Below are 25,253 nucleotides of genomic sequence, written 5' to 3' on the forward strand. Positions count from 1 at the left end.
TAAAGCTGTTATTCACATACATTTTTCTTGCTAGATCATCCACAACAGAAGGTGCTGGTGGTTTTTTTATTTTCCCACTGAAACTCCCAACTGTGGAAAAATTCAGTTGTTCATAAGCTGTTATTTTCAAGCTAGAAGGATGTCCTCCTGCAGCAACAATCAAAGTAACTTACTGAAGTTCTCTGCAGTAAGTCCATACTTCACACAATTTTAGTGTCTCTGGGTAACAGCACTAAGATAGAGCATTCTCCTCCCTCACTCAGCACAACTGACAGACTAATAAAATACAACTGTTTGTCATCCAGAACTACTGACCTTCACTTGCCCTTATCCATGTACAGGAACTGAGTTTCCTTAAGATTCAGATTAAACCTTGTATTCAAGATTCAGCAACTGTTTTCCAGGATTAACTGCCTGGGAAAAGATGTCTTAGATTTATTCTCTCCCACTTCCTACAAAACATTTTATCAGAAGTTAAAATGAGGCAGGTCTGCTGTGGAATAGGAGCTTTAAGAATTGTTCTCATGGATACATTCATAGAATGATGGCGGCCCAAAGCAAAAAGAGACATAAACAAAGGTTAATCCAAGTAAGTTCAGACATCAGACTTGTATTTTTAAACCTGAAGAAAAACTGTCTGTGAAACACACTGATTTGTGGAAGCCTACAACAACAGCAAATCCTAAGAGTTCATATCCCCACACCCATCTACCCAACCCAAACACTTACCACTTAGTTCTAGAAGAATGAAGAGCACTTTGCTTGGCACCAGAGGCAGCTATGGTCTGAGTTACAGCTGTGCTGCACAAATAGCCTCAAATACAATACTATTTCTCTCTCCCTCTACATACTTCTTTTGGTTTGGTCTACAGATGGCCAGGGAAACTATGTCGGCATATGACAAGCTAATTGTGCTTCGATACATCCCTTTCTAGAAAGATGCTGGACTGCCAGCATAACCACTAGGAGCAGGCCCTAGCTGTACTGAAAATAAGCTTCTGTCAAAACTAGGCTGCCTCTGCCAAGGGAACCAGTTGCATCTTTCTATCAAGAGTGTGCACTGAGTGTTGCAAACACAGGTACTCGGGCCACGCAGACGGGCTGGTGTTGGCCACCTGCCTATCTCCAAGACTCCATTAGTACAAACTCAGCAAATTAAGTAGCCGTTTTCCAGTGCTGATCTGTCAAGATGTCCTCCAACAAATGCTACACACCTCTGTCAAAGGAGTTATTGTGCAGCAGCTCATATAGTCACCCCTGGGGTATCAAAGACCACATCACATGCAGTGAGGGGTGCCATCCCTTGCCTCACCACAATTCCTGTTCTGGAATCCTTGGTTCCCAAGTCACCCTCTAATGACTGGACAGCACTGGATGTATGCTGCGATGCACACTACAGGTTGGAGGCTTTCAGAGTGGAAGAATTCAAGATGCAGATCTAAACTTTAAAAAACAAACAGGAAAAGAACACAGTTCAGCATCTACACGGGGGATGGGGCAGGTTGGTGTTGTCTCAGCTCAGTGCACTTTCCCAGATGCTTGGAGAAGTGTCCAATCTCAAGCTGGTATTTATATTGGCATACATGAAATTGCTGGCTACGGTGCCTAGAAAGGAGCACTGGTATTCACGCAAACAAAGCATGAAAGGATGCAAAGCAGAGCTTAGTACAGTTTACCATAGTCTCAAAGTTACAGTATTAGGAAGAAGCTAGCCAGCCTATTTTCCAAACCCATAAAATGTTCTAATATACGCTGCTTTCTCCAGTGCTCCACGAACACGTTCTCACCAGAGAACGGCATTATTACTACTGAACGGGGCAAGGGGAAAATAATCTTCAAAGGAGCAAAACTGCACAGTTCTTCACCACCTCCTCCCAAAGGAGCTCAGACACAGCAAGTCAAGCCAATCCCAAGCAAATCCAGGAAACCCTGCAAAGCTTTGTAATTAGGGTCAGATTCATGTCTTGCTGCCTTGCTGTCTGGTTTCCTCAACCCTTACATCTGTTACCACAGATTCAGTACCTGTAACAAAGTTATCTGGAAACAGGTGCTTGCCTTATGTCATCAAAGCTGGTAAGGTGGTTACAGTCACTTTTTCCATCCCAACAACACAGATAAAACTAACTCTCAATGAGCTCTGCAGAACTTCACCCATTTTTAAAGCAAGGGTGTTGCATCAGGATTTATATTTTACAAGGTTATTCTTGCCAAGGCCAGATCTAGCTCTTACTCTGACAAAAGTCTGCTGGGAGTTGGGTAAATGAAAATAAGAAAAAACAAAGACCACTCTAAATCTTCCTCTCAGTCAGTTAAGAAGTGTAGCACCAGCTTGGGTGAGGAGTATTTAAAAAAAGCATTCAAAAAGATCTGCCCAGGCAGAGTGAAAAGGTATGGTAAAGTAGCCCACCCTTCTCAGCCAAAGGTGGAGGAAAAAGCCATACTCAAAAATATTGGGAAGAACTACATATACTTTTTTGAGGTGGGGGGATTAAAAGGAAGAGTGGGAAGTATTGAAGTAACATTCAAAAGTTGGGGGAGAGTAAAGTACCCTGTAGGTTATAAAAAACAGAATAATGTAGGAGTCAAAGGGCAAGATATTGCTTTGCCTTTTTCCCCCCCATTGAGTTTACATTCTGCTTACTGAAAGAATAATTCTGAAGGAAACTTGTCATCAGAATAACCTGCTCAAGCCCTCCACACCTCAAACTTAAATGAGATCTGCACATCTTTTCCCACCCCAACAGAAAAAAAAAACCAAAAAAAAGCCTCCTGCCCTCAAAATAAACAAACCATCAAAAAAAAAAATAAAACAACCAAAATAAACACACACAAAAAAAAAAAACCACCAGAAAGAAGAGCTAAAAAAAAAATCCAAACCAATGAAAACCCAACCCCAAACGTGACTGGACAATCCTTGGAAGAAGCATTACATTTTGTTGGAGAGAGGTCAAGAAAAAAAAAATAAGGTAAAGGGGTGGAATAAAAAAGCAAAACAAAACAAAAAACCAACCAACCAATTAAGAAAAAAAAGGCCGCTCTTTCCTTATTTGGCGACAAGCAAGTGCAAGAAAGTGTCCACTGGGGTTTTGTTCAGTTGTCGGTCTTTTGCACATCTGCATTCTGGCCAAGACAAGGGGCTTTGAGGTTTTTCTGCAGCACGTGAGCATCTGCAGGCTCTATCCTCTTGTAGTAGTTTTTCTTCGTCTCAATGATCTCAAAGCCAAATTTTCTGTAGAAGTCAATTGCAGATTCGTTGCTGATCTGGACATGTCTGGGACAAAAAAGGGCATAGAGAGACAGAGGTCAGTATTCTGCCTCCATACTCAGAATAGTCAAAGACAAGAAAAGCAGCTATCTAGATAGAGACAGGAACAGCAGTATAAACCCAAGACTGGAAATGTTGGTCTTCCCAATTCAATTCTGGGCTAAAACTCAGCTCCTGGACGGCCCATGGTTGTGAATAGTAGTAAATGTTTCCCCTCAGTAAAAATAGCAGAGAGACTGTGAAGCATTACTACCTCAGTCATTTCAATTTTTCTTAATAAAGCAATATGGGCAGATATTTTGTGGAAAAAAGTAACAGAATTTCACTGTAAAGCCAGCATTAATGTCCTGTAGTAACACTTTGCAGATGACCAGAGGAATTGTCCAGTGATGATCCCAACACACTGTAACATAAAGCTGGCAATGGTGTTTGGTATGATTTTAACACCTTGCTCTACTCTAACTACTCCTCTCTCCTCACAAAAAGCTGTAATACAAAAAAGTCCTATGGATTTACAAAGTCCTTTTCCCTTGTATTTACTTCCCCTACAGTTTTGCAGATTTTGCTAGCGTGTTTCAAGGTCTCCAAAACAAACAGCCATCAGTTCTTTATCCTAAGTGACCAGGACATTTATTTGCACAAGTTTCATTTAGGAAAAAAAAAGAAAAAGAAAAAAGTAAAAATAAGAAAGAGAGAAAAGAAAGAAAAATGTTAAGTTCAATGGAAGGCATTCATTAAACACTCCTGAAATCCAGTGGACACTGCACAAGTTCATTAATCACTGCCATGATAACACGCTGCATAACCATAGAACCAAAGTAACTGCGGAAACAACAGCAGAACAAAACAAAAGATCTTAGTATTAAGCCAAACAAGCATTTAAAAAGCTACATGAGCTTTATTAAGAAAGACAAATTTGGGCACTGATATCAAGTTTGGTATGTTCATATAGAAGATGCACAAGCAATAGACAGAGTAATAAAATCAACAGGCCACTATAAGAACTTTAGCCCAGTTTTGGGAGTTATTCTGTCAAGCCAGAATCCTTAGTCTGGGAAGTGTAAAGAAGGATCATTAAGGATTTGAGGGTTTTTTTGCATTAGAACCAGCAAACACTTCCTTCACTTTTCACACAGTAATGTGGAAAAGTAAAAAGGAAAGCACCTGTTCCATTAGCAGGCATCTCAGAGGGTTCATTACCACTTCTCCTGAGGCAGGAGAGCAGGAATCCAAGCCAAAAGCAATTTTACTCAGACACCTCTAAAATGCATTGCTCTTACAGAGATGGCACAAAGCAACAACAGTAGAGGATGTGGAAGAGTTCGCACCTCCATGAAAGAAGTGGACTAAGTTTGAGGAGAAAGTCACTCCATTTACAGTGGTATCAGTGTATGAAACACTCCTCACAAAGCATCTTCCACAGTCCTGGCAGATATTCAGGATGTAGTTCTGTGCCACTGTAAGTCCATCCAAGCTGTACCTGCTGTGGGCCTATCCCTAGCAGTGCATAGTGCTTGCACTGGTGTTATGGCCAAGGCAGTGACAGACGTGAAGGAGTTGCATTAGAGAAGTGATCAGGCCAAAAACTGCATCACTTGATAACCACACAGACACCAGTGCACAGGAAAAAGCAGAAGTGTGAAACCAGCAGCAAAGAAAAAGCATAGTTCTGGTATTTAGGGATTTCAGACTGTTTCCAGGGGGACCATTGAGGTGACTGCCCTCTACCCCAGTGCTTGTTCTCTTGTCTGCATCATGCCAAGTACTTACAAAGACATGCAGTTGGTTTAAAAAACTCCCCCCCAAAAAAAACCCCCCCCAAAAAAAAACCAAACCCAAAACAAAGCACATGAAAATCACACCCCAAAACACAAACTAAAAAACAACACCCAGAAACAAAACTGAACACAGCTTCCCCAGCTGGGCCAGGGCACTGATTAGTTTATTCTGTTGCTGCACAAATAGCCGACCTGGCAGTGGTTCAAGAATGGGAACAGCATTTGGGCCTTACTGCTGAATGTAAACTTTTGAGTGTTTGCAAGCCTCTCTGATTCTGACCCACAGAGTGCTGTCATAAAAGACAGAAAGCAAATGCATAAAAACTTGCAGTATTTTCCATTCTGAAGATGACCTTGTATGATAACAATAAAATCCTTTCTAAAACTTTTTTTTTGAGTCTTACAGTGAAATTTTGCTCTAGAATGTAATTTTATAAGTAAATTATTTTAGAATTCGGCAAATTTGCAGAACCCTTTCTAAAGCAAGCACACTTTTGGTTTTCTCAGCATTACACGCCAAGCCCAGAATACGACCCCTGGGTTTCCTGCTAGTACTTACAAGATGTTCCATGACCCCAGTAAAATATACACTAAACCCATATTTGTATCTCCATCCCTTTGCTCCCATATATACCTTTATCATCTCTCAAAAAATGCTAGAGTGCAAGTAATTTACTTACAGATAGATGTTGTCAAAAGTGCCATCTTTTTCACAGATGTTTAAGACATGATTCAACATTTTTGTTCCTGACAAAAGATAAAGACATACTTAAGAAAACTAGAAGGGCACAATTTAGTCTGCACTTAGCTAGGTGCTTCCTTGAGGAGAGGCAGGTTAACTGTAGGTAGACTAAAATGATAGTGTGAGAACTAGGAAAGGAAAATGAAACATGATGATAAGCATTTCACTCTCTCTCTCTCTGACTGCTCATAAACCTTAATTCATTGTTTCTTTGAAGAAGAAATACAAATCATAACAGCCAAGAAGCATACGTATAAATCAACTTATTTTAATACTAGTTTCAAGGTCTCAAACTCAGCTCAAAATACAGCCAAAACATTGTATAAAGCAGCAAGGACACAAGGAAGCTTTTCTACTAAAGATCTAGTAAAATAATTTAAGATAAATTATCTTTTCAATCCAGTTTGTTGGACTGGAGCAAAGCTAATTGATTACTCTAAGGTTTTGATTAATCTGTCCTATGGGTTTGCAATGTGGAGCAAAGAATTAAATGCAGTATAGACAAAAAACAGGTGCTAACCCTGAACAGCAATAATCAGTATCGATAAAGACAAAATAAATAGAAAGCCCCTACATTAAGAGTGAAAGGAGAAGCAAATGAAGGAATGTTGTGTTCTACTTAGGTACGACTTGCATACTGGCTATGTATCTCTGACAAATTGTTTACAGTAATTTCACTACTATAAGGGGCACCCTTTTGACTAAAATTTTGCCCCGAACCCGGAAGTGCGCCTTATAGTCTGGTGCGCCTTATATGATGTACAAAGTTGCGACATTTGCCACCCCGGAAGTGTGAGCCTGCAACAGTCCCGAGCAGAGCCTGCCTGGCGGCGGCATCAGGCCAACGCCAGGCCGGGGCGAGCCCAGCGGCATCGGGGCGGCGGCAGCACGGGGGGGCGAAAGCGCGGTGGTGCAGCCCAGGCAGGGGGGCAAAGCCACCAGCATCAGGGAGGCGGCCCCGCGGGGCGTGCCCGCTGGTATCAGGGAGGCGGGCCCGCCAGCATTGGGGCGGCCGCTGCGCGGGGTGGGGAAAGCCGCCGGCATCGGGGCAGCGACGGCACAGGGTGAGCCCGCCGGCATCGGGGCACCCAGAGCGCCAGGGGACTCCCGGAGTGCCTGTGCAGCGCGGGGTTCCCAGAGCACCAGGGGGGCACGGGACACCTGGGGCACTAGGGAACTCCGGGAGCAGCGGGGCCCCGGGGACACTCCACGGAGCAGCGGCGGGCATGCCCCGGCCCTGGGGACGCCGCACGGAGCGGTGGCGGACATAGCCCGGCCCCGGAGACGCTGCACAGAGCAGCGGTGGACATAGCCCGGCCCCGGAGACGCTGCACGGAGCAGCAGCGGACATAGCCCGGCCCCAGGGAGGCAGCACGGAGCAGCAGCGGGCATAGCCCAGCCCCAGGGACGCTGCGCGGAGTGGCGGCAGGCATAGCCTGGCCCCGCCAGATACAGGCGGGCCCAGGGGCCCATGGGTGCCGGGTTGAGGCAGGGCCTCGGCCAGCAACCGCGGGGGAGCTAGGGGCGGATCCTTGCTGCAAAAAAAAAAAAAGCGTGCCTTATAGTCTGGTGCACCTTATATGATCTACAAAGTTGCGAAAATTCCTGGGGGTGCGCCTTATAGTCTGGTGTGCTTTATGGTCGTGAAATTACTGTAATCTCTCTCTGCAACAATGTCCACATCCATAGAAGCAGAGAATTTACATCACAGTATGATATATGATTAAGATTAAAATAATCTAAAATCCCAAATTAAAAATTTCTACAAAAAGTTCATTTCTGAAAGGCAGGGAAAAATGAACATCTGATAAATCATACTCTTTTCCCCAAGTCCCTTCCAAAGAAATCAGTAGTCTAAAGTGCACTGACTCAGTTAAAAATCTGAAAGAGCATTTAGAAAGCTAGACAACAATCTGGTTTCTTTGATGCCTCAGATACAAAAGAAGACTCTCCTTACCTATTCCTAGCCTTCGGTAGGGTGCCAGGCATCCAAGTGTCATAATGTACAGTCTCTTTTGGTTCTGGGAGTGATCCACCCTGCAGCACACTGCTCCCACTGCAATATCATTGAAATAGGCTGCCAGGGAGGGAAACAAACATTTATCAGTAACAAGTCTCAAACTACACATACAGCTGTTTCATGTACACCCTATATCTTCCTTCTTCCCTCCCTCCTCTCTTGCTAATTCTCCTATCCAGATAAAATAACATACATTGTGGATTCACATTGTCACCAGTGCTGTTTTGACACAGTGGTTATTACTGTTCACACCAACCAGCAATGACATCAGGAGGTAAGCTGGCAATGCACAACTGTTTACTTCTGGAACAGAAAACGTGTCTATTCCCAATAGGATGTAATCTACTTCAAACACAGACCTTTTTGCGGCTTCTTTGAACTTCTTTGAGGTTCTTAAACAGTTATTTTTCATGATGTAAAACAACTAAATAGGAGCTGCCATCCAAAACCATTATGGATAGCAATGATGACCACTTCTGCCACCACAGCCCACAATAACTGGCAAGAACATTTGTACCTAGTTTGGCAAGTTCGCCAACCTCCAGTACATCCTTGTAGAACTTGTCATTGTAGCTGACAGGAAAAATGACCTGGTTTAGCCTCTTCAGCTGCTTAATGTTGTGTGGCGTCACATCTCCCAGCTCGATCCGGCTACTGGAACAAATCAAAACATGCTTAACATCTGACATACTGCAACAGTTTAAAGACACCCAATATTAATTATTTTGCTTATGCTTAGAGAACGGTCCCACCTAATAGTCAGCTCAATACATATTTGAACTGCCACATCCAACTCATACAATTAAGTCTTATGCTGGTGGCTGATTTAAGTCCCAAACCTAGTTTCAGTTCTATACAGTCAGAACTTTCTCAAGCTACACTTATCCTCTGCTGTTGCCAAGAAAAAAATTAAATTATGAGCTCAAATTAGCATATGAGAGAACATAAAGATGTGTAAGGAACCTGAAGTGCCCACAAGGAAAATGCCCTTCCTTAAGAAATTATTTTACCCTATGACACCATTAATATTCCTAAGAAGATCCACACTTGCTACTGGCACTCTATAGTTCCAATGGCACTTCATGAAGGATGTAACAGTCAACTGTACTCCATCTTAGATATCAAAGCTTCTGGGACAAGCCAGTCACCCCATCCCAAGTACAGTAATTTCACAATTATAAGCCGCACCTAATGATAAGCTGCACTTCCGAGTGTCAGCAACTGTCTTGGGTTACAATAGAGTGTGGTAAAAGGTATCTATTCTATCACCATCTGTTGAGGGTGGGGGCAGTGATCCTTATCTCCACGGGAGATATTCTGCTAATGGGCCATTCATTGAAACCAGGCGGGGCATTGTTCTTTATCTTTTCACAACCCATCCTTCCTCCAGCGAGTCACTTTTGCTAATGGCTGATTGAGTCCCACTGTGTGACTGATAAAATTACTTCATCCCATTGGAAGTTGCTCCAGCCAGGGGGAAGAGCCCAACATTTCTTACCAAGATAAAAACAGAGGTTTTGAGACACTAAGGTAGCCCCTTTCTCCACTGGACTCCAGAGGAAAACCACATCACCACTGGACCTCCGGAGGGAAACTGCACCTTCTACAGGAGCCACTGCTTCAACTGAATCACATCTGTCACTGCAAGAAGACTGCAGCCACCGTTTAATCGGACTGCTACCAACACCTTGCCTGATGGGGTGTCAGGTTGTACGCTGACTTAGTCAGGGTTTGAAGTTTGTTTCTTTGTAGTACTGTATTTCTATATTAATTTCCCTAGTAAAGAACTGTTATTCCTAATTCCCATATCTTTGCCTGAAAGCCCCTTGATTTCAAAATTATAATAATTTGGAGGGAGGGGGTTTACATTCTCCATTTCAAAGAGAAGCTCCTGCCTTTCTCAGAAGACACTTGTCTTCCAAACGTAAACAGCAACTTTTCATTCTTTGTCCATATATAAGCCTCACCTGATTATAAACCGCACTTCCGGGTTTGGACCAAAATTTTAGTCAAAATGGTGCGGCTTATAATCGTGAAATTACTGTAATTGTTTTTAGCACAGAGGAATGAGGGACTCCTGGCTTTTCAGATCAGGCCTCTTACTACTGCAGTGTTCTACAAATCCACACAGTTTCCTCAATGAAATACAGTCTTCTGAAGCCATTTTAACATCTTCCATTATAAGGCTGTTCTCAAGCTACCATTATTCTCAGTTAGTTATTTCAGTGTACTCAAATCTACCTCTATGCTGTCTGGAGAGGATGGGGACCATTACACAGGTCTTTTCAGAAAGTTGTCATGATCTCTTCATACCTTTCTGCTAACTAAAGCCAAGCTCCTGCCTCTTCCTGTAAGACTTGCTTTTAATTCCTACTATCATCATACTAGCTCTTCCTTACATTCCTTCTGATTAAAGTTGATTTTCCTTAAACATGGCTAACCAAAACTGCTTACAACAGCCCAACACTACTGTCTTGTCCAATGGCAGTAAGTTTTTTCTGTCACTACTGGAAGTATTTTCCTGACATATCCTAGGAACTACGATACTATGTTTGCATTTTCCACAAATTTGCTACATTCCATGACTTGGTCACTGGGGAAAAAAATACTTTGAGAATTTGCCAGTAAAATGAATCAGTTCCTGGTGCATAGGCTACTATCTGTTAAAAGTGCACAGCAACACTCTCCAGCGATGTAAGTGCAGAAGTGAAGAGTGATCCACGAAATCTGAACAGAAGTGTGACTTTAGTGAGGTGACAGGCACCACTTCCTGAAACTGGATGAGTGCCCAGAACATTGGCATTAACACTCCTGCTCTTGTATGCCAGTGTCCTAAGATCCTCCAGGCACTGGCTAGAAAAAGCCTCACATGTTTTGTAAGTCCAAACGCAATTGAGTTAGTCTTGCTGCAGTTGCATTGCTCTGCTTGCAGCTTACAGGTGACTTGAACAGTCTATTTTTCCTACAATGTTTTACATTGATACTGGTGGAAGAAACACAGGCTACATGAGACATTAGTGTTATTTATGCTAGGACTGTCTTTTGCTGCTAAGCATATACTGAAGGAGACCTGCTATACAGCTCAAGAGGCAACCAATTTCCAGCCATAGTTCAAGAGGAAGCAACTTGGGAATACCAAGTGCTGAACACTAGTTTAGAACCAACATCAGGGAGAAAAAGGACAAAATAGTGCAAGTCTCTCCTCAGAGGGAAGTGCCTGACTGAAACAGATCTCCATGTAACTGATAGCTGGGCTCAGGCTTATTGAAGGCATCTGGCAGGCTAAATTTAGCAGAGCTGGATCTGAAACTTGCAAAACTTACTGAGGAGTAAGTCAGGAGAGGCAGCATGGAGAAATGAGCCCTAACAAATTAAGAGGACTTCAGAGAAGGTTTGTCACCTGCTAAGTGGCCAGCTAGCATTATTGCTTCTGTTTTGGCTTCCAAGTCAAAACAGGAGTCTAGACAGCATAATCCACTCACAAAATAAAACCAAACCAGAACGATGAAGGTTATAGACCTGAAGGGTACGGCACTCCTTGGATTCTACTTCAAGGCCAAAAGAGCCTCTCCTAGTGGCTATTTTGTTGGGATTTTGTTGGGGTTTTTGATGTGTTTGTTTTTGTTTACTTTTTTTTTTTTAAATAGATGAGTTGTCTTGCTACACACACAAGTTAGTCTAGTTCTTGTGGACAGATCAGAATGTTTTCAATTATCTCAAGTATCTGTGGGCTGCACATCTACTCTGCTTCACTTGTCAGAAAACCAGAATGATAAGTACAAACCTAGCATGCAAAAAGTCTCAGCAATTTGCTCTGAGACCCCTGATCTTCTTTAGTCCTGCTTACTACTGAAAACATGTATTGCATGACACCTGATACCCTGCTGGACGTTACCCCCAGATCTGACCCACAGAAGATCACAATGATGTACAGAAGAAAACAAAGCAATTTTAGAACCAGAATTACCAGGAGACTTCATTCAAGACTGGATTTCACTGTGAACAAGTTTCAATGTCACGCATCACAATTCCCGAAGACATACATTAGACCCTGGTTCGTGTCTCCCTTTATCATTAAAAAAATGGAAAAAAAATACACAGCACATTACAGACAAGTTTCTTCATTATATCTGGATATCATATCATTTACTCAGCTTCAACATAGAAAACCAGACCACATGCTAAAGACTGGGCAATCTTCACATGCAAGAAGCAAAATCATTCTATAATAGCCTCACAGTTTTTCCAGCTGAAACATGTCCCAGGTATCAAATCTTCAAGTGAAAAGTAAACTTTCTCGAGAAAATTATAAGCTATGCTATTCTGTACACGGATACAAAGAGCAGGAATCACTATGCCCAGCTGACAGAATTTTCAAACTCTAAAACAGCAAAAATAAATGTAGCTGGTCTAGAACAGAAAAGCAGACACATACATCACTTAGTTGTCCATAAAATTCTGCTACTCCAGCGCACCTCACAAGGTTAAGGCCTAAATATTTCATCAACCTATCCCAGGTACGCCAATATCAGGTGAAAGAGGAAACAATTTGTCTGCAATCATGCAGCAGATAAAGGGCTGCCAGAAACCCCAACTCTTCACTGATGCTCTACAGTAAGCTCCCAAGAACACTGATTTGATCCATCATTGCTAAACAAAGATACTTTACTATTTTGAAACAGCTTCCCTCAAAATTAGTTTTGTGCCTCCACTAACTATCTTGAGATACCTTATAGACTACTGCTCCTTTCCACATCCTAAGTGTTCCCAGATCTAACAATCATGACCCTTTGCTAATTAGTGTTCATGAAGCACCTGATGATCATCAGGTAAGAACAGAAACTTGACCTTCAAATTCAAAATAGAAATGATGTTTACAAAGTACAGTAATTTCACTCCAGTGCACCGGAGTATAAGGCGCACTTCCGGGTTCGGACCAAAATTTTAGTCAAAAGGGTGCGCCTTACACGTGTGAAGTTACTGTACCTTATTTACATATATACAGATTGAGGGCATTTATTGTGTGTACATAGGTAACAAACTAAGGAATTGACATATTGGGAGAAAATAATTTTTCTGCTGCACACAAACTATTTCTATAGGTCACTGAAAATACGTTTTTTAAAAAATACCTTTGTCCTTTAGAATAGTGGTTTTAAAAAACAGGTCAGTTCATTATGGGTTTCCTACCTATACTTTAGATTGCAGTCCCAGAACAAGGTGTTCTTCAAGGTGTTCAAATCACACATGATATTAATAACATACTGTGAAAAATTAACTGAAGATGCTAACAGTTTTATGTGCCTACCTTAAAAACACTTCTAGAGCAGCAATCACTTCCCCCCCGTCCTTTTCCTAATTTTCACTAAGAATTAATTGTTTTCAAATAAAAATTTGTGCCAAATATCTAAAATGAAAAAAAATCTCCTTTAAATACCGTTTTCAACTTAATTTGTGATCTTTGCTGACAATTCCAAGTGCCATTTAGAGAAAACTTTCAGAAGCCTTCAGCTGTTGCCCTGGTCCATACTCTCAAGAGAACATAAATACAATGCTCAGATGGTGGAAATTAGAATTTTTTTCAGGGTTAGAGATTCTAGTCTACTAAGGACCAAAAATCACATGGAGCATGGAAAAGAACAGGGAAAAGGAGAAGAAAGGCCAAGTAAGCTCAGGAAGTACTTCATGCATTAAGATCTTACTATGAAGCACAGTATTTTCAATTAAAGAAAGAAATACTCTGCCGCCAAGAAAATTCAAAAATCTTAATCTTAGTTGCCCAGTGACAGTGTTGTGGAAATGGTTTTGGCTCTATTTTCAATACAGCCTGAAGTATAATTTTCTTCTCATATTGAATTAATTCAATATGCATTGACACAAATACACAGTTACCCCACTTCAGTGCTGTGTTTCTCTGCTCTCAGGTCTTCAAGGCTAAGAGACTCCAAATAATCAGATAATCTTCTGGGCACAGACTCTCTCTTACCCCAGGTTTCCACACCTCAAATGCCCTCCTGACAAACTTCTGCTGCTTTACAACCAACTCCCACATGAGCCAGTTCTTCCCTTTCTTTCTTCCAGCCAGGAGTAGAAAGTACAGTAATTTCATGACTATAAGGCACACCCTTTTGACTAAAATTTTCCCCCGAACCCGGAAGTGCACCTTATAGTCCGGTGCGCCTTATCTGATGTACAAAGCTCGGAAATTTGCGAACTCGGAAGTGTGAGCTGAGCTGGGAACCGTGGGAGCTGCGGCTGTGCAGGGGGAGTCGGGAACCACGGGAGCCACGGCCGCTGGGTGGGGGAAACCAGGAACCGGCACGGCCGCCGGTCGGGGAGAAGCGGAGGGAAGCGGCGCGGCTGCAGCGAAGCGCCAAGAGGCGCCACGGGAAAGCGCCAAAAAGCGGCGAAAAAGCGCCGTGGGAAAGCGGCGAAAAAGCGCCGTGGGAAAGCGGCGAAAAAGCGCCGTGGGAAAGCGGCGAAAAAGTGCAGTGGGAAAGCAGCGAAAAAGCGCCGCAAAAAAGCAGCAAAAAAGCTCTGCGAAAAAGCGGTAAAAAAGCGCCGTGAAAAAGCGGCAAAAAAACGCTGCGAAAAAGCGGCGAAAAAGCGCCACGGAAAAGCGGCGAAAAAGCGCCACGGAAAAGCACCACAAAGCAGCGAAAAAGCACCCTGGGATAGCGCCAAAAAGCGGCGAAAAAGCACTGTGGAAAAGTGGTGAAAAAGTGCCCCAGGATAGCGCTGAAAAGTGGCGAAAACGTGCCGCAAAAAAGCAGCATGGGAAAGTGCGGAAAAGCGGTGAAAAAGTGCCGCAGAAAAGCGCCCCAGGAAAGCACCGAAAAAACGCCATGGGAAAGTGGAGAAAAAGCGCTGTGGAAAAGCGGTGAAAAAGCGCCACTGGAAAGCACCAAAAAGCGGTGAAAAAATGCCGCAGGAAAGCGCTGAGAAATAGTGCCGCCGCCAGCCAAGAGGAAGCCGGGACGCAGCGCAGCTACAAAGTGGGAGCCAGGAGCTGTGAGCCGTGCCAGCCAGCGCCGGGGGCGGGAGGGAGCGCCGGGGGCGGGCAGGAGTGCCGGGGCCCACTGCACGGGGAGGGCGCCTGGGGCTGTGTTTAAAGGTTACACCAATCTTTGAAAAATGTTTGCAAATTGAGCACCTGCCAGTAATTCGTTACTTTGTTGTGCGCCACGCGGCTCCTCGCTGCAAAAAAAAGTGTGCCCTGTAGTCCGGTGCGCCTTATATGATCTACAAAGTTGCGAAAGTTGCCGACTCGTGGGGGATGCACCTTATAGTCTGGTGCGCCTTGTGGTCGTGAAATTACTGTAATCTGGACATTGCCTGCCTCATTTAGAGCAGAAGGGATGCAAGGAGGTACTGCACTTCTGTCTTATCAATTCCCAAACATAACGATCCAACTTTTTATATTCTTTCATCTTCTGGATAATGATATCTAGCGTCTTCTCAGATTATTGGTCTGAACACATCTAATGCCTGCCAAATTGGCAGGCTCTTCAAGTTCTGAATGATTTCCACTTGTGTTGAAGTATTTTTCTGGCTCACCCATCACCCATTATTCCCTATTTTAAAAGAGATTTAATGTGACAAAGGAGGATGCATCATTTCTGGTCCTCAGGAGGTGGCAGCAGAGTTTGTCTCATTTGGTTATTAACTAATGTTACTGCATTTTTCACAGAATTGTACCAAACTACCAAGCCATATTTAATGCAGAAAGAACCAAATGATCAAACGGTACTCAAAGCACAAGACTGGGGTCTGAAGTGCTTCAGTACAATGGCTGCAACCCCTCTACTACCTTCGTACCCTCCCAATCCTTCTTACTTTGTGGAATGTCTTAATCTGGTTATGGAATTAAACTCAAAGTGGTCAGAGTTATAAATCAGGTTAAAGTACCTATAATAAACTACACTGAGTTTGCAATAAACTCATTTAGAAGCTGTTAAGCATTTCTAAGCTTGCATATAGTCAAGGTCTAAATTTACTGTCCATTAAAATAAATGCAGACTATTAGCTCACACTTGGACATTTCTAGGTTCAGAAAAAGCCTAAAAATAAAGTGATTGATAAAGCCAAGTTACCTTTTTTTGTCCTGCCTCCAGTGTATATCACCATTCAGCAGTTTTCTCATAAACTTGGAACTTCTTCCCATATATGTTAAACTTAGCACCATGCCAAGCAAACGGAAACAATTCAGCAGCTCTGTACAAACTCTGTCATACTAACTCAGGAGAGGAAAAAACCTCCCCTGTTCTCCTCAGAAACATGACCACGGCTGGTGTGATTGTTACTAATTGGTTAGTTTCTTGCACGCAGTTGCTCACTGCAAAAAAAAAAAGTGCGCCTTATACTTGTGAAATTACTGTAGTTATTTTTCTGTTATGTTCAGTACTCCCCAGCTGTGATGTCTCTCCTATAAAGGAAGCCAGAGCAGCACAAGCCTGCAAAGTGTCAGGATTAGGAAGTTCTCTGGGGCAGCAGGTACCTGCTGCAAAGTATATAGCCCATAGGACTCTTCCACAGTAAGCCAGGAGGACTCTTAGCAATTACAAAACCTGAGACTTAGCTGCAAACATCACAAAGTTGAGAGACAATCTCCTAGGAGTGTCTTATCCAAAAGTAACACACATTTCTTTCTAAGGCTGGTTTACCACACAGCACTCTGCTCACTCCCTGTTTCAATTTTCCACCACGTGGCTCAGGATGTGCTGCAGCATGACATAGGTGTTTCCTATCAAAACTGGAGAGGGATTTGGAAAATGTGACAAAATAACACATACGCAGGATCACAGGCACTGGGCCCTGCTTGTAACATGCACTACCGGCTCCACGTATGTGGTAATCCTGGTCATACAGCAGGTACATACATGCATACAATGGAGCACACAGGTCCTTCAACAGCCTCATGTAATGCAATTTTTAGGAAAGGCCATCAGGGAAAGGCTGGATGCCTTATTTTCACAGGTTTCATCTGAGCTGAAACAAGTCAGAAATGCACCCTTACTTTAAGATATCAAATGTCATGGAGAGCAATCAGCAAATGCTCAAGAATCAATGCAAGACTTTAAGTTTTCTCTCTTTAAAACCAGCAGCATAACAAGTGTAATAAAAACCACTGAGCAACATGTGAATCAACACCATGAAAACAGCAAAGTGCAGAGAGTATTATTTACATCTGCTCTGTAAAAACAGCCAGATTACTACAGACAGTGGAACCTGAGTCCCTTCCACTAGTATTCTTCCTCATGCAAACACAGTTCTAAAATAGATTTTCAAATTCAAGAACTAACATTAACATATAATAAGTGAAAAAATAATTAGAGAATCACAAGGTTCACTAGCAGAACAGTGAATTACTTCAGTTTTTCAAGGCACATTTAAGAACAAAAGGTTAATATAATGAGACTCTACCAAAATTATTCAGAAGGTGAGGATAGAGTGAACACAAAGCCAAGTCTCACAAAACCAAGTGGAAGCTAATAGCAGTTCCCAGTTCAGAAGCTGGTGTTTAACTCACCTGCTGTGCACTATTAACACACATCTACGTGATATTTCAAATTCAGAGAGCTAAGAAAGAAGAGTGTAAGCAATATATGTCGACTACACAGTCTTTTAGATCTGAAATTTCATGACAATGAACTGGATGTTTTCTTTTTTAATTCTTTCTCTGCCAAAGTAGACTCTTCATAATAACAGCTGATAAAGCATCAGCTGCCCTAAGAGCTTGCAAAATCATCTCTGCATTTTGTGGTGTGGGTTACAATGCAGTGCATGCATTCCCAGAAAAAAGTCAGATGGAGTCAGTTTATTCAGAAGGACTTGTCCACAGTTTTGGATTCAATACTGAAGACAGACCAGATCCTTTCAAGCCCATCACTTTCTGGATGCTGGGAGCTGAAGCTTTAGATCTATTTTTGGACCCATCTTTTGACAGTACCTGTACTTTAGGGATCTTCACTGATCTTTGTAACTTAAAAAAAAAATTGGATTTGTTCCAAAGTACCCCTGTGTAATTCATACATTCCTTTTGAACTATTCTCTAGTCCTTTGAGTCTCATTGTATTTAAATGGGGTTATTTTTCAATTTGAGCTCTGTCAGCATATTTGCCTCCATCTGAATTTTTAGAGAACACCTGGATTCAATATGAGAATCTGCACAGGAATATGAATTTATTCTGCAACAGAACTTGCTGTGTGGTGCTAAAAGTGTTTTGGCAAGACAGGAATATGCTGTTCTTCAAAGAGATGAAAGAGTACCAAGAAGAGCAGAAACACCAAGTGCAGAACCCAAAGCAGTACGCCCTGAAGTTGAACCCGAAATAAAACTGCCTATAAGTAAAAGTAAAGTAACAGAAATGAAGTTTGGTGCACTGGAAGCAGAAGAGTGGTATGCAGGTTTTTTTCACCATAGTTTTTTAGTTTAAAAAAAGTTACAAAAAGTAAAAAAGTCCATGAAATGAGAACTCCTGATCAGTGCAAGCAAAGCCAGGCTCAGTTCCTTGGGGAGCACTGAGCATGGCAGACAGCTCTGGCCGTGCCCTGCCAGAGATCCTCACAGCTCCAGCCTGACATGCCTGGGCTGCCCTCCCACTCACACATCCAGGCCCCCGTAACCCTGTCCCATGACTGACATACCACCAAAGCAAAGCTAAGCTGTAGCAAACAGCAGAATGGTCAATAAAGGATAAAAGGAAACCCAGTTCTGTCAGGAGCACTGTGGAACAAGGATTGTGTCAACTGCCCCCTCATCTTGGCTGATCCGTGCTGCTGCTGCTCTTGCTGCATACTCTGCTGTCCTCATTACAAGGGGACTAAGAATGGCAGTGCCCCATTTTATGTAGGGTGGTGCAAGTGGATAAAGGGTTGTCCAATACCCCAAACACACCTATTTTATATCAGCTGAGAGTCTGCTTATTTGCAATCATCCCTGAACCTCTTTCAACAGACAACTTCTCAGCCTCTCACGATGCCTGAAGCTGCTTACATGCTGTAAGAACCAGCCAAAAGGCTGTTATCAAGCAGTCCTCTTTGACCTCACCCCTACTGCTAATAAGCTAAACCTGTTACCATTTCTTAGTAAAAGCTTAAGTGATTCAGCTTCCATTCACCCTGCCTTCAGCTGCCAAACTGGAATAATAATACCCATCATTGCATAACACCAGTTCCAAGGGGACTGGTTTAATGCTCTTTGGAGAAACAGCTGTGGAAAGCTTCCTTTGTGTCTGTGAAGAAACTGAGGCACAGAACTAGAACAAGCACATTTTGTGGAGCACAAATTATGCTGAAATTAATAAACATGAGGTGGCTTAGCATACATTGAAAAACCTGTCCCAAAGTGGCCTGGACAAGGTCAGGCAGGTCATCTGACACCAAAGCACAACTGTGAGTGTAAAGGCCTCCATTCTCCTGTACAAAAACGGCGCCTCATTGCCGCGACTGAGAAGGAAATCAGTGTTTTCAGCCAACCAGATTTGAAATCTCCAGTCTTCAGGAGACAGAGAGAAGCAATGCCAGGCCCAAAGCAGCGGGTGTGCTACAGAAATGTGACACTGAACACAGCTCGTTTGTCATCCGTCCACGCTGTACAGCCTCCACGTAGCAATTAAAAACTTAAAAAAACCCAACGAAAGTGCTAAGAGGATGTCACAAACAATCGCACTGCAAAATCACACACATCCGAGGCTAGCAGCTTTTTCGCAGAGTGAGCGGCGCTTCTTTGCTACCGCCAGACAAGGACCAGACAGGGACGACAGCCCGGCAAGCATCCCTGCCCGCTACGTAGATCGCCAGACCCCGCAGGGCGGGATCCCCCGAGCACGAGGAGCCGCCACGTCCCGCCCGCTCCAGCGCGGGGCTGAGTGCAGAGAATCCTCGCCCTGGCGGCGGCACAATCGTGACGGCACGAGGAGCCCCGCTGGCAGCTCTTGCTCGGGCGCCAAAGGGCGCCAGCAACGGCACCGTCGGCTTTTCTCGCCCAGAGGGGCTCCCCAGCACGCGCCCGCCAAGGGCCCCGTCCCAAGGAGCGGGAGGGACGCAGCAACATCCCCTGAGCTTAGAGGCGGCGGCACCGCTCGGTCTCCCAACCGCTCCCCTCCTGAGTGGGCCCGGCCCCGGCCGAGACCCGCACTCACCCCTTCATGGTGCGTCCGCGGCCTGCCCGGCGTCCGCACTGACTGCGTGCAGGGCCCGGCGCTGCGGATGCGACTCCGGCCTCGCGGTGCTCAGCGTGGGCGGCTCAGTCTCCTCCTGATCCCGATCTTGAGCCTGATCCTGATCTTGATCCCGATCCGGCTCCCGCTCCACATGGGCCTCCGCCCGCCCCGCCCCGTGACCCCTCACCTCACGCCGCGCGCGCGCCCCCGCCCCGCTTGCCATGACCCGCCCAGGCCAGCCCGCGCGCCTCCGCCGCGCACGCGCCGCACCATCCGGGAGGATGGGAAGGCCCCGCGTATCTCGGGGGCGTGGTGAGGATGTCGTCACGTGGTACTGAACGACCAATCAGCGCGCCCCACTGCGTCCGGTGCACTCCTGCGCGGAAGCGGCACGAGCTGGGTGGGCGAAGCTCTGCCCGGAGTTGGGCGCGGCTCGCGCCCGACGCTTCCGGTGTGCGGCGCGGCGCATGCGCGCGGGACCTGACGTCGGCTGATCCAGCGCCTCCTTTGCCTCCGCCGGAGGGATTCGGGTGGATTTGGGTGCGCCGTGCCGGCCCAGGTGAGACCCTTGGCCGCGGTGACACGATTGGCCCCCCTCTCTCCCTGCCTTACACCACTGCCTCCGCCTCTCCCGAGCTGCGCCCAGAGGTTGCCCTACTCTGCGGTGAAAGGGGGGATCGGCTCCCGCTGCTCCCCGCCCTGCTCGGACCCTGCCCGCGAAGGACGCGGTCTCCCCGTGGAGCCGCTCCAGAGGGAGCGCGGCTCACGGCTCTGCAGAGCAGGTGTCGCCGGGGCGCTGGGCAGCCGGCCACACAGGACAGCCCGCTGGAGGTGGCTATGTGCTTCCACGTCCCATTTCGCAGGGAGAAGAGACCTGGAGAGCGAAGTAACCACTGAATGAAAAACCTGCTGAGCGCTCGTCGGAGACGCCCAATGAGATGCTTTAGAGTTATGCCAGAATTCCTTACAGAAAAGGAACGGGGTGATAGCGGCTGGGTTCTAGTGCCAGGTCATCCCACCATCTTGAGTAGGTGGATTTGAATCTTTCGATGCCTTGACCGCAGCCCAGTAGAGTGCGAGCAGCAAGGTTATGGAAGAGGAATGTTGCTGCGGGTTTCTCACTGCAGCCCATCCATGGCAGAAGAGCTCCCCTGTTGTTTTGTAGTTGAATATCCTGGTGGCACATCAAATGTGCTTCCTATTCCTGTACCGGTGACAAAATTCTGCCTTAGATGAGGAGTTCCAAACATCACACTTGGTATTCACTTAAAGGCAGGGAAGAAATCTTGCATGGCTGGATTTTGGATGATATTGTTCATGTTACAGGTAGCTCTGACATTGGATTATGTGGCACATATGTGTCAAGATCCATCCATTCCATGCAGTTGCACAAAGTGATTTACTTTCTTAGGAAGAAAGTCTTTTTTTACTAAGATTTTACTGTCTTCCCTCAGAGAATTTGCACTCCTGCATAAGAGCAATTTGGCTATCGTTTTATTCATTGTAATGCAATACTTCAGCAAAGTACACTGGCTGTTTGATCTAGCATGGTATTTCAAATGCTAATTCTGCTTGATGAAGTGGAGAGGGGGTGGAAAAGTAGGAAAACCTGCTGACAGACTGCTAGAACTGATTTATTAGCAAGAACATGCCAAATACAAACTTGCATTTGCAAATTGAAGTTTGCATAACTGAGGCAGAACTTCAGTATGTTTTAAGTTGCGCTGTAATTGTGCTGACTTCACTGTGCAGATCTGCAGCAGCTGAAAGTTTGGCTCCTCTGTGCGGTACTTTCAAAGGCTTTTTCAACTACCAGCAAATATAAATATTTAATAGTATCTGTATTTTATTATTTTCTATGTAAGAATATGTGAAGTGAGATCAGAATCTACAGATCTTTGAATTACCAAAAATACTGCAGATTATTTTTGCTGTGCCTGTCAGTCTGTAACATGAAGTCCTCTGGGAAAGCTTTAGTCTTTTATGTGGGGAAAAAATCAGTCTTAATTTTGTGATCAGGTGGCAAAGTCTGACATTCAGAAATACTAAATCACCATGGGCATCAACTTGAGAGAACAGGGAAGGAGAAATTAAGGCAACAGTGGAAAATGGCTGCTGGCATCAGCTGACTGTTCAAAGGGGTGTTGCAGTCTTGTGTTGCAATAGTAGCACAAGATCTCGGTTTCCTGTAAATGCTGCCTTGTCATTTTCCAAATCAAAAATTATTTTCTGTAGGTAGTGCTAATAGCGTTGAGCCATGAGTGATTAATGTTGCTTAATTTTTATAGAGCATTAGCTTAAATTTAGCTTTTATTTTGGTTTAAATGTATATTAACAGTTTTATGCCTCATTGACCCAGATTTACAAAGTCTGTGAGCCTTAAGTGTCCTGTTTAAATTTTTCTCCCACTATCACTTTATGCATTTATCTTCCAGACTTGCATGGGTGCTGGTGTTGCACGTTGTCATCCAAAAGTGCTATAGACCAGCAGGTTACCAGATGATTCCCCTGAAGATCCTTTCAGAGGCACCATGCATTCCCCCTTGTGTTTTGATGCCATAGTGCTGTGTCTTTGGGTTCTCAAGCTCTGGAAGTTCTTACTGATGGGATTCCCTTGTAGTTTTAAATTGCATGTTTGTGAGCTATGGCTATGTTCCTAATTATTCTTCTAGAAAGATAAAAGGGTTACAGGATAACCTAGTTGGGGTCTTTGGTTACTTTGATGTTGACCATAAAATGTTGAATGCTGCTGATGACAAAGTAGTAATCCCTCTTTTTTATTTTTCTGTGTTTTTAAGAAAACCTGACAAAACATAAACCCATGCATCAAACCAATGCTGCATTGCCTGAAATATATTCTTTTCTCCATGCTTGTTTCATTGGTTAAAAAGTGGGGGATTTCAGACTTGGAAATACTGAGGCTTTGTTGAACAATGATATCCACATAATTTTTTTTTAGGCTGGAATTTTACCAAGGGAAACAGACAATGTAGTCAACTGGAATATCATGCTCATTCATTCTTACTTGACATCTTAAAACATGTGACTTCTTTAGCCTTCCAGCTAGGCAGAAAGAAATGGTGTTCTACTCTAGGAGAAAAAGCAGAATGAATTTAAACTTTTCAGCTTTTTTTTTTCTTGTACAGAATAACCATTAATCACCTAAAATGTTCAATGTGCATAACCAGCTTAGACTGGATCTTCTGTTTGTTATTGGTGTACCTTCTTTTGTGGTATAAAAAGCTTTTTGCTTGTCTCTGATGTACTCACTCCATTCTTCCCTTTGGGAGTGGTCAGCTAAGCTTATACCAAATTCTTGGGTTTGGTCAACTCTTAGGGCATTAAGTCCTGCACTTTCATAAATATTTTTTGTTTGGTTACTTTATTTCATCCAAGCATTAGCTTCCGTGTTTGTCAAGCTCTCAAGTTCAACACCCCTTTATCTTAGAAACATTGACCATTTGCTGTCAGCTTTTTATACGGCCATACATTACATAGCTGTTATAACAGACTTTACCTTCCAAGGCCTGGCTTTACTGAACTGATACATTTACTTTGAAAACCAATAAGATATATGTGGATAAATGCTGAAAGTCTAACAGACCTTGTTGCTACCACTTAACCAAATGGCAGATAAAGACCAGTTTTAGCTGCTGAATTTATTTGCTTGCTTCATCAGCATGACTACTCCTCTGAGCTTGTGTAATGGTAAAATTCAGTGTCACTCCTCACTCTGCTCAGAAATAAATTGTGTGACAGTGACCCCTCTTTGAGTTTTGTAATAGTTTACAACATTTTAGGGAGTATGTTACATATCAAAAGTAATCAGCAAGGACCAAAACCAGTATGGGAAGCTGCCCCAGTTAACAGACTCAATGTGCTGAACAGGCAAATGAGCTAAAAAGCCTGCTGAAAATAGACCCATTGCAGATACAAATGCTTGAGAGAAGTGGTGTTCTAGAGGGTCTCTGTGGTACAAAGCTTTATCTTTGTCTTTCCTAATCAATTGAAAAGTGCTCGCGTTGTAAGGATTCTCATAGCCAAGTTGAAATGTTGGTACTCTGGTGAGTTTCAGCTGACCAGTCTACCCAACTGTGTTTCTGCCAGACAGCATCCCTGAAAAAAGCCAAAGAGTGTGCTGTGAAGATGCTGTGTCCCATATTTGGGCTGCTGTAAGCTATGCTTGCTTACTGAAGTGGTTTGTGGTGGTTCATGTAAGAGGGGTGGTTTCGATGTCTGTGATGCTGGTCTGTGTTCTGTGCCCTAAGCATGAAGAGCAGTCCTGTTGTGGCTGGGATGGCTGGGTGTGAGGAGGTATAGAAAGGATGGGAAAAGCCATGGACTTCATAGAGAGATAGCTGTGCCTTCATGGGAATAACTTTTTATAGCTGAACAAAAGCTCTCAGGTATGCAAGTTTTGTGTAAGAGCCTGAAGAATGACTTCACGGTTTGTTAATACTGGAGCAAAGAAACCGCGTCTTCCAAGAACTTCAGTTAGTGGGACAAACATTTGGTCCTTGTTCTTGTTACACTGTATCATTACTTTATTTTCCACTGCGAAATTAAGACCTTAAAAAGCAGCTCTTCAGGAAAAACCTTAAGATGGTATTTTAGAATATCTGCAGACTATGTTGGTAAAGATGTCTAGATAGGCAATTCTGTTATGTGAATTGCCTATAGATCCTTGAAATTTTGAGGCTTTTGTTATCATGAGATAAATTTACATGAGCTGGTAGATATTCAGACAATCACCACAATATGTAGTTTAAACAGTGTTAAAATTTAATATGTTGGAAGGCCTCTGGCTGTTCTAAAGAGGCCGTAAATATTTCAGGTAACTGAACATAAAATATCCAAATGTAGCTTAACTTGCTTTAAAACATGCAGTTTGCTTTAAAAGATGCAGTTTTCCATTACAGGAAAAGTCAACCTCAACCTAATTTCTTTTTACTGGAATCCAGTGCCAATAGGTGTGCTTTGATTCTAGCCAAGTGTTTCATTATACCAAAGGTGCTTTGGTATACCAAAGAGTACTTCTATCTGATAGGGATGCTGGATCTTTCTCAAGGACTTTCATACAGACTCGCTCCTGGTTCAGTTCTTCAAAGAAGCTGTCAAATACCTTGCATAATAAACTGGAGATTCCATAATATCCCAGCTTTAAAGGTGATCTGAAACTTAGATGTAATGATGAAATATTTATTCCAAACTCATGCTCAGTATTTTAGCCATTCCACCTGGGGAGAAAGAGTTAGGCAATAGTGAGACTTAAAGAGGAGACAAT

The 25,253-nt window shown here is 43.7% G+C and overlaps 2 protein-coding genes across 5 annotated transcripts in view; one reads left to right on the forward strand and one right to left on the reverse strand.

Annotated features, from left to right (window-relative positions):
• Window positions 1-2,820: 2,820 nt before the first annotated feature.
• NAA50 (N-alpha-acetyltransferase 50, NatE catalytic subunit) lies at window positions 2,821-20,136 on the reverse strand. 3 transcript variants are annotated; one of them, XM_033052501.1, is made up of 5 exons: window positions 19,949-20,136; window positions 8,323-8,456; window positions 7,743-7,862; window positions 5,724-5,790; window positions 2,821-3,271 (listed from the first exon to the last, which is right to left on the reverse strand). In XM_033052501.1, exons 1-5 carry the CDS (start codon window positions 19,954-19,956, stop codon window positions 3,091-3,093), a joined length of 510 nt encoding a protein of 169 aa, XP_032908392.1. In that variant the 5' UTR covers window positions 19,957-20,136; the 3' UTR covers window positions 2,821-3,090. The 3 variants fall into 3 exon arrangements, with proteins under 3 accessions (XP_032908392.1, XP_032908391.1, XP_032908390.1); XM_033052500.1 differs by having other exon boundaries at window positions 8,323-8,459; XM_033052499.1 differs by lacking the exon at window positions 19,949-20,136 and having other exon boundaries at window positions 8,323-8,509.
• Window positions 20,137-20,421: 285 nt separating this feature from the next.
• ATP6V1A (ATPase H+ transporting V1 subunit A) overlaps window positions 20,422-25,253 on the forward strand; it is a 32,679-nt gene continuing 27,847 nt past the window's right edge. Inside the window, exon 1 of one of the 2 annotated variants that reach the window (XM_033051078.1) lies at window positions 20,422-20,528. The gene's annotated coding sequence lies outside the window, so the exon portion shown is untranslated. The remainder of the gene's footprint in view (window positions 20,529-25,253) is intronic. The other variant, XM_033051076.1, reaches the window with a different exon arrangement.

The sequence above is a fragment of the Catharus ustulatus genome, chromosome 2, assembly GCF_009819885.2.
Source record: "Catharus ustulatus isolate bCatUst1 chromosome 2, bCatUst1.pri.v2, whole genome shotgun sequence".
Taxonomy (NCBI): domain Eukaryota; kingdom Metazoa; phylum Chordata; class Aves; order Passeriformes; family Turdidae; genus Catharus; species Catharus ustulatus.